This window comes from Prunus persica, chromosome G8, assembly GCF_000346465.2.
Source record: "Prunus persica cultivar Lovell chromosome G8, Prunus_persica_NCBIv2, whole genome shotgun sequence".
NCBI lineage: Eukaryota > Viridiplantae > Streptophyta > Magnoliopsida > Rosales > Rosaceae > Prunus > Prunus persica.
The window spans coordinates 16,423,175-16,432,474 of record NC_034016.1 but is presented as its reverse complement, the minus strand read 5'-3'; the positions used below and the strand labels follow the sequence as shown (position 1 = coordinate 16,432,474).

Sequence of the window (9,300 nt, the reverse complement as noted above, 5' to 3'; positions counted from 1 at the left end):
CACTTGAAGTCATCGCTTCCTTGTATGTTGTGGTTCAGCTTCTGACAAGAAGGTGAGAAAATCAGGTCCAAAGTTTCTTGGGATTTTCGTTCTACTTCCTCTTCTTGGTTCCATTTCATTCTCATGAACCCCTGATGAAGAAGGAATGTCACTTTGAGTTGGTTCAAGTGATCTTTTTCTAGTTGGACAGGACCTATTTTCTTTGTAGGGATAAATATGTTCAAAAAATTCTGCATCTACAGATTCTATGATAGTATTAACATGAATATCAGGAATTTCTGATTTAACCACTAAGAACCTATAGGCTGCACTATTATTTGCAAAACCAATGAATGCACAATCTACTGTTTTTGGTCCAAGTTTAACTCGTTTTGGCAAGGGTACTTGAACTTTTGCAAGGCAACCCCACACTTTGAGGGTTTTATATGTAGGAATTCTACCTTTCCACACTTCATAAGGAGGCTTATTAGTCTTCTTATGTGGAATTTTGTTCAAGATTGTATTTGCAGTAAATAAGGCTTCACCCCACAGATTGTGTGGAAGCCCTGAACTATTCAACATGGAGTTGATCATGTCCTTGAAAGTTCGCCACACGTGCGGGGGCGTGTTGAGAGTGTTTGTCCCACATTGAAGCCAATATGCTTTGAAAATACTTGCGCAATTTGTATGAAAAGTCTAGAGAGATGCTTTAGTTTTAGTTTGGCTCCCACAACTATTTCTTTTGCTTTGAGTCGTTTACTTGCATCAAAAGCCATATCTTACTCCTAATAGTTTCCTACTTATAAATCACGTGTAAATCTCACATTTAGGAAGGACATAACAAACAATGGGGTTCCCCAATGTAGCCCAAACAACCTAACTCTTGAATCATGAAAGCAACACAATTCCATGTGCCTTGCAAGTTTTAAATTTCATGTTTGTTTGGACATATATATGTGGTGTGAACGCGTTTTCTTTGACGTCCCTTCATAACCAATGTTCATTCAAACACATGCATGACACATACAAAAGAGAATCACAAATAATTGATCTTTAAAAAGATTGTTATTCACAAGAGGTAGAGGAAGCACACTATATGGAATGATTTGGCAAGTGGAAAAGAGTGTTCAATATCTCTAGCTAAAAGAACATAACATTTTGATTCCCCAAGTGTGGATATCAGCTGGAATTACTGAATATGGGAGTGACAAATGGTGATTTTGGGTATATAACTAGCTACAATAACACATATAGAATTTGGTTGAAAAGTGATTTTGATATTGTCCCTCTCCCTAGCTAAGGGAACATAGAATTTAATGCCCCATTCAGTTTATGGAAAATTGGCAATCTTTGAGCTGGAGATTTGCTAAATTTAGCATGACTTTATTCCTGAAACAGATACGAGCCATGACATCAACCCGATAATATTTCAATTAAAGAACATAGCATAATTCATTTCACTTGCGAATGTGATACATGTGAAAGACATGGCGTAATCCCAATCTAATAGCAAGAGAATGAAAAACAAACTTATCTTTTGATCTAGTGATACGTCTTTTCTTAATGTTGGAAGAGATCCAAAATTCGAATATCATCTTCACCATTAATCAAAATAACAAGACAATGAAAGAAAAATGTGGTCGCCTTCTACCTGCCCTCGTGGTTAAGTGCGCTTGCACTAACTCCTAGTGGTCTTGGGTTCAAAGGTTGATACCACATTCTATACAAAACCCAAAAAATAAGAAAAATGTGGCCAATCGGTAGATTGTTGCTTACCCTAAAGAGAATCCCATTCCCCTATTACTCTGTATAAGTTAAGCTAGTTGATTAAGGTAGTGTGGTGCCCGTCTTTTGTGCCCGAGTTCGATTTACTTTCCCGTATGATACACTCATTTAGATTATCTCTTGTATATAAATAAAAAAAAGCAATAATCACTGCTTCTCATAATTTACCACTAACTCAATACGCAAACCCCCTTTCAAGCCCTTTCGGGTGTGTTTGGTATGCCTCACTAGACTGGACTATGCTAAATAAGCCTTGAAGCCCATTGTGGAGTCCAACAGTTAAAAAACTTCCTCACTCGCTCTCCTTACACAGAGAGGCTGAAATGCAGTTCGCAAAATAGCGAGCGTGCTATTTTGATGCGCAAGTCCGACTAATCCAATCGCAAGACCAAATCCATATCCAAGCTTCAAGAATCAATTTCTTCTTCTTCTTCACCTAGAATTATCACCACCATAAACCCAGTCACACCAACCACCACCAATTCAAACTCAACCACTTGAATCAACCACCACCAAATCAAACCCAGTGGAACCACAACCCAATTGAACCTTTCGAAAAATTACCAACCATCGATCGTGGCTCAGTGAAACCAAATGGAGATTTGTGACTTCGAAGAAGATGAGGATCTGTGACTTCAAAGGGAACAAGAGACCTTGGCTGCCAATCACAAGTTTAATCATGGCCTCGATGTTTTTGAAGAAACTCCTGCCTTCCTTAGAGCCATTTTAGATGTTGATGCTCAAGGTCCTGCCAGACCTCCCCTTGTTATATTTAATTATTTTTGTTTTAGGGCGTTTACCCCCTCTGTAATAAAAAAATAAAAAAAAAGGGAGGGGGGAGGGGGAAGAATAGAGAGAAAATGAGAGGGAAGCAGAGAAAGGTTTGGGAGGGGGATATAGAAAAAAAAATGGATACCAATGTTGTGTCAATATTGGAGAAAAAAAGAGAGAGAACCAGAGAGAGATCGGGGGGGGGGGGGGGGGGGGGGGGGGGAGAGAGAAAAGAGAAAAAAGAAACAGGGCTGGGAAGGAAGAAGAAAAGAGAAGGAGAGAAAAGGAAGAAAGAAAGAAAAAATAGAAAAAAGAACAAAGATAAAGATAGTTTTAGTCTTTAAAAAATATTTTAAATTTTTTTATATATAATAAATTATACATATCTCGTTTTCTTTGCAGTATTTATTTAGTTTTAGGTCAAAATTCCTAATTAATTTTAAATATTTAAATAATTTTTTTAGTTCAACACAGTACCAAACATAGGTTTTTACTATTTTTACAATCCAGCTTCTTAGTCCAACGCATCACCAAACGCAGACCAGTACTCAATCCAGCTTAGGCCAATTTGAGCTAATCCAAGACAGTTCCAGAATTTAGTCCAGCCTATGACAGTCCGCCGTACCAAACGACCCCTTCAAGTTTCAACACCAAACTCAACACAACCGCCTCTTATCAAAAAGCTCTAAGCCTTGAGCTGCCAGCCTCAATCCATCTTAAGTATATTTGGGCATTTTTCTTTCAAATTTCCACCTGGATTTGCAATTGAATTTACATTTAAAATTGGGTTATAAAGCTAAACAAAGATTGGTCTGACTGAGTTGATTGTTTGTCAGATGGACCCTTTAGCTTACAATCATTTGGGTCCACATTTATACATAAAAAAAGAAAACCCTTTCATTTGAGGCCCTTCAGTTTGGTGGGCTCTGATTATCCATTTTCAATTGTTTTTTTGGGTAATAAAAAATGAAGGAAATGGATTTTAGATCTCCAAAATCCAAGAAGGGTTTTGATTAGGCTGCGCTTTGGGACCATCTGTGACAATACAGCTGTTGCTTGCAAATCCGTACAGGTCTTAAAACTCACGTGCCGCAAATGGATCCAGTTACACTGCCGGCCCTACCATACCGGCAAAGGGTAGTTGACCGTTAAATTTGGACACCTACTACCGCCCCTTTTCGAATGCACCAGTGTTCAAAATATTTAATGCCGAAAAATCTAAAACCTGCTCTCCTTTTTCTTTTGTAAATTTGTTTCCTTTTGGTCCATGTTCTTCTCTTTTTTGACGAATATTCTTTCACTCTGTCACTCAACCCCTCTCTGCCTCCTCTTCTTCTTGTAAACTCCGAACAAAGTCCAAATCTGGACGGAGTTTTCGATCCAAGAAGCAGCATTATTCATCGAAGAAATCGGTTTGTTCGTAACCCTGTATTCTATTAGTGAGAAAGATTACCCTCTTTTTTTTTCATCTTGGTCTTTCTGATATTGATCAAAAAGTTCAAGTTCAATCTTTTTATGGAATCCATGGCGGTGGCTGGCCATTCGATTCATACATGTTTTCATATCAAATCTAAGAACCCAAGAGTTAATTTAGAGAAACAAGTTTTTGGGGTACCAGTTTTGCATCATGGGGTGTCTTGTATTGGAAAGAAACTCAAGGGTAAGGTTGGGGCTGGAGTGCAGGCAGTGCAAGTGGGTTTGGAGGAATCAGAGAGAGTGAGAAATCTGAGAAGTTTGGAGAGGACTTTGGAGCTCGATGCGGTGTCAGAGAGGGAGTTGAGGGAGAAGGGGTTTTTGGGGTTGAGGAAGACCAAGCTTGTGTGCACAATTGGGCCAGCTTGTTCTTCTTTGGAGGATTTGGAGAAACTGGTTTTGGGAGGGATGAATGTGGCTAGGCTCAATATGTGCCATAACACGCGGGAGTGGCACCGCGATGTGATTAGGAAAATCAAGAAGTTGAATGAGGAAAAGGGGTTTTCTGTCTCGGTCATGATTGATACTGAAGGCAGTCAGATTCATGTTGTTGATCATGGAGCTCCATCTTCTCTTAAAGTTCAGGTAAAAATTAACTGAACCCCACTGGTTAATTGGTTTTGCTTCTTAGGTAGGAGAGTTAGGCCTTTTATTTTTGCTCAGAATGATGCATGATCTGTCATCAGAAGGAAATGCAGAATAAAAAGAAGTCAATTTGATGGACTTGTTTTTCTTTTTCTTGCAATATCAGGAGGATTCAATCTGGCTATTTACCAATGAAAAATTTGATGGTTCTGTTCCATTCACGGTGCAAGCCAAATATGAAGGTTTCTCAGAAGGTAGTGACTTTATTGCAAATTGTATAACCGGCAGGTTTTATCGTAGTAGTGGATGAATTTTTCATTGAGGCTTGCAAGTGAATTGTTTGCAGGTATCAAAGTGGGTGATGAACTTGTTATTGATGGTGGAATGGCTCGATTTGAAGTCATTGAAAAATTACGAAGTGACCTGCGTTGTAAGTGCACAGACCCCGGTTTATTCCTGCCTCGAGCAAAATTCAGCTTTTGGAGAGATGGGAAGCTTGTGGAGAGGAACTATGAGCTCCCTACTCTGTCAACCAAGGTCAGGATCCATAAAATATTCTTGCATTTTGTTTTTCAAACTCTTTGGCCTATTAATGAATGTAAATCCTTAAACTTCAAACCTTAGCACTATTGCAGAACCTACTAACTAGGAGGAGGGAAAGACTTCTTAAGTTTGTTTATTTGTTTATTTATATACTTATACTGACATACATTCTTATAATACCTTTCCATGCTCATGTTTATTTCTGTCTGTTCTACAGGATTGGTCTGACATTGAATTTGGAATTTCTGAAGGCGTCAATTTTATTGCCATGTCCTTCGTAAATGATGCTGAATCTGTCAGGCATTTGAAGAATTACCTCTCTACCAAATCAGCCACGTAAGGAAGTAGACAGTTATAGTTCAATATTTCATGGAAACTTTCTTCCTTGCATGATATGATGGATTCTTTGCAATTTCCAGATTAAATTATCTGTTTAAGTTGTTTTTTGCATAATGTGGTTGAAAGCACTTTCGTACTTGCTTAAGTTTACACTCTAAATTCAGCACCTTTATTTGGGCTCTAAGTGCATGTGAGGGTAGGGCTGAGCTCAACTGTATCAATATCTCTGGTTAGCTTTTTCGTTTTCCAATTTTGTTATGAAACTTCTACATGCTTCAGCAATATCATCATTCAACAATGAAATGCCTGTAACTTTACTTTTCCATTTTACCAGAGTCATCTGGCATGCCAAAATGAGTTCTGTAGCTTTTCAACCAGATAATCCTTACCATTCTTTTTAGGAGCCACATAGTTATATCAACCTATCTAGCTACTAAGCCTATAATAATTTGGAATTCAAAATATGAAAATTGAGATTTCCCTTTTGCAGATCCATAAGAGTTTTGGCTAAGATTGAGAGCTTGGAATCCCTTCAGAAGTTGGAAGAAATCATAGAGGCTTCTGATGGAATCATGGTTGCTCGGGTTGACCTTGGAGTTGAAATCCCACTTGAACAGATTCCAACAGTCCAAGAAGAAATCACCAAAGTTTGCAGGCAGCTAAACAAGCCAGTTATTGTAGCTTCTCAATTTCTTGAGTCAATGATTGAGTATCCAACTCCAACACGTGCTGAGGTACTAATAGCATATTCCTAAAACTACTCTAATTATAATGATTATTTTTGTAGCATGTGGAGCAGTAAGAGAGAAAAACCAATCAAAGAAAAAGATTTCCTGTTTTCTCGGGTTATTTGCTGTGGGAAAGTCTTTATAATGACTACTTTCTCAAAAGGTGGCAGATATTTCTGAAGCTGTTCGACAGTATGCAGATGCCTTGATGTTGGCTGGGGAATCAGCAATTGGATTATTTGGACAAAAGGCTCTTTCTGTTCTTCAAATGACCAGCAGTAGAATGGAATCATCGAGTCGTGAGGAAAACCGACAAGGGTCTCTCCTTCCACGTCAACTAGGAGTCTCATTGCCTGATCGCATTGCTGAGCAGATATGCAATTCTGCTGTTGAACTGGGTACTTCTACTTTTCTTCCACATCCTCTCTTTTCCTCAATTAGTTTCTTGTGAAAGTCAGCTAACATTTAATCAACCTGTACGCTCTCTGTGCAGCTAACAACCTTGCTGTGGATGCAATCTTTGTGTACACCAAGCATGGACACATGGCATCGCTCTTGTCACGCAACAGACCAAACCCTCCCATATTCGCTTTCACAAATGATGAAAGCACCCGTATGTCTCTGAATTTGCAGTGGGGAGTTATTCCACTTCTTGTTGATCTATCAGATGATATGGAGTCTAACATCTCAAGCACCATCCATCTCATAAAATCAAAGGGGTTGGTGAAAGAAGGAGATTCAGTCTTGGTAGTCTCAGATGTCACTCCTTCTCGTGCTACTCCAATGGCGTTCCAATCAATCCAGGTGAAGACCATTGCTTAGGAGGAACTGTTTTTTTGTTCAAGGTAATATATTAAAAAAGACAAAGTAATAATAGAATCTTTGAGTCCATGGAAGTACTATAGTAGACGTATCTGCAATTTACTAGCACCCTAGGTTGTGTTTTCAAGCTTTGGATTTTGTATTTAGTAAAAGAAAATCCTAACTTTTGTTTAGACACTCTCCAGTTCTTGACTGCCACATCTCCCACCTTGCTGTTAAGTGTGGTGAGGTCTTTTTACAAAGGTTATTGATAGGCTGTCTGTGTCTGGTAAGAAGCTTGAGGAGGGCCTAAGCCCCTGAAGAATGGTGGGGTTGACGAAACTTTATTAATTTTCTGTTTCAAAGTTTTCTGGACGGTACTTTTGACTATTATCAGAGCCAGCAACTAGCCTTTGCTTAAAGGATAGTGGAGGAGCAGTTGAGCGGACAAAGAAGCTGTGTTTTGTTGTGGACTCGTTTACTTTATCCTTTGTTGCTACAAAGTCTTAAGTCTAAAGAAACCTAATCACTTTGCAGATAAGCATGAAATCAAAACTAAATTAATTTCTCTAAAATAATCTATTATGTATTTCATTTTCCTTTTATTACATCGATCTCAGGTCATCAACATCAGCCAGTTTCGTCAGATTAGAAATAGAAAAGCTCCATTTCTTGACTGCCATTCCTCCCACCTTGCTGTTAAGTGTGGTGATTTCTTCACAAAGATTACTGATAGGCTGTCTGGTAAGAAGAAGCTTGAGAAGGAACTCAAGTCCTCAGAGAATTGTGCCGGCCAATTCTTATTTTGGGTTCTAGATGTCTTGACTGGTTTCACACCCTGAGCCCAGGCTTTGCTTCCAAGGATAGTGGAGGAGTTGAGCAGACAAGCCTGTGTTGTGTTGTTTTGTTGTAGCTCGAGAGGTTAAAAGCAATTAGTTTTTCGCCCAAAGTTACATAAAAATAAAAGTAAAAAGTTATATAGAAATGCTAACATCTCATCTGCTATACCTATGACCGTGACGCCACATGAAATCAAAACTCAGTTCCTCTAAAACAATCTGTTATGCATTTTCATTATCCATTTTCCTCGATCTCAGGTTATCAACTTGATCAGCTACCTTGACCATATTAGAAATAGACAAGCACCATTTCTTGACTGCCACTCCTCCCACATTGCTGTTAAGTCTGGTGAGCCCTTGACAAAGATTGATGCAGTCTAGCAAGGAGCTTGAGAAGAAGCCCAAGTTCTTGAAGAATGTTAGCTTCCAAAATTTACTTTGGTTTTCTATGGAGATGCTTTGGATAGTTTTGACTGTAATCTCAGCCCGCGGCTAGCTTTCGCTTCCAAGTATTGAAGTCTAAAGAAATCTAATCATTTTACAGATTTCACATACTTATACGTTGTCTTACGAGGCTGTCTGGTAACATAAGATGATTATAACGTATCGTAATACTTGCTTTTGCAGCAAGAAAGAATCTCAAATTTCTTGCTTACATCCAACTCCAACCCATTTTGCAAAACATAACAAAAACTTGAGTCATTGTGAGAGGCTCTTAGCCTATACGCGCAGACCTATATATCCTCCCCATTTAATATAAGCTTCTTTCAACTCTTTTGTGAAATGTTTTTTTCAAAAAAGACAGAAAAACCTCTCAACTTTCAAACAAAAGACATGCAAATGTAAAGGATTCATTAGGAAATCAAAAAATAAATAAGGGCAATTTTGTCCATTTTGGCTTCTTTTAAAAATTTTCTCTCTCCTTTGGGCTTTTCCAAAGTCTCCCATGAATTTATTTACGATTGAGGAGGGGCCATCACTGACAATGCATTAGTGTTCATTGTTGTAGATTCAGACCCATTTTTGTCATTTTCATTAAAAGTCAAGGAATTGTTGGACCGCATATATTGCCACTTTCCTGGAATAAACAGGAAAGAAATCCTTGGCGTGTAAGATGATATCATGTGACTAGAAAAGGCCAAAAGTAATGATATTATTTCCCGCCTGTGTTGGCTTCTAGTCCACAATGTCTTTCTTTTTTAGATGCATTCTCTTTCGGAGCTTCAATGCAAGTTAAAGCTCGAATTTAAAATTTATTTTTAGAATTAAAAGGCTTATGAGGAGAGTATCTAAGTTAACAACTTGAAACCACTCTTAGCTCTAGCTTAAGTGACAATGCTAGAAACACAAACCTAGATTTGATTCTTTTGTATTTGTGAGGCGAATACATTATCATATTACAATACAACGTAATTTTGACATTAGAATCGCTTTTCTTATTCAATTATTAATAATGA

At 38.2% G+C, this 9,300-nt stretch overlaps 1 protein-coding gene across 1 annotated transcript; it reads left to right on the top strand.

Moving 5' to 3' along the window:
• LOC18766255 (pyruvate kinase isozyme A, chloroplastic) lies at nucleotides 3,653–7,351 on the top strand. Its single transcript, XM_007201116.2, has 7 exons — nucleotides 3,653–4,593; nucleotides 4,760–4,847; nucleotides 4,940–5,130; nucleotides 5,354–5,472; nucleotides 5,966–6,209; nucleotides 6,367–6,601; nucleotides 6,697–7,351. The coding sequence occupies exons 1-7, from the start codon at nucleotides 4,051–4,053 to the stop codon at nucleotides 7,023–7,025; spliced, it is 1,749 nt and encodes a 582-aa protein (XP_007201178.2). The 5' UTR covers nucleotides 3,653–4,050; the 3' UTR covers nucleotides 7,026–7,351.

Coding starts and splice junctions, on each gene's coding strand:
- LOC18766255 (XM_007201116.2), top strand. CDS start 4,051: ATGGAATCCATGGCGGTGGCTGGCCATTCGATTCATACATGTTTTCAT. Junction 5,473..5,965: donor CTCTCTACCAAATCAGCCAC/GTAAGGAAGTAG, acceptor TCCCTTTTGCAG/ATCCATAAGAGTTTTGGCTA. Junction 6,210..6,366: donor CAACTCCAACACGTGCTGAG/GTACTAATAGCA, acceptor CTTTCTCAAAAG/GTGGCAGATATTTCTGAAGC.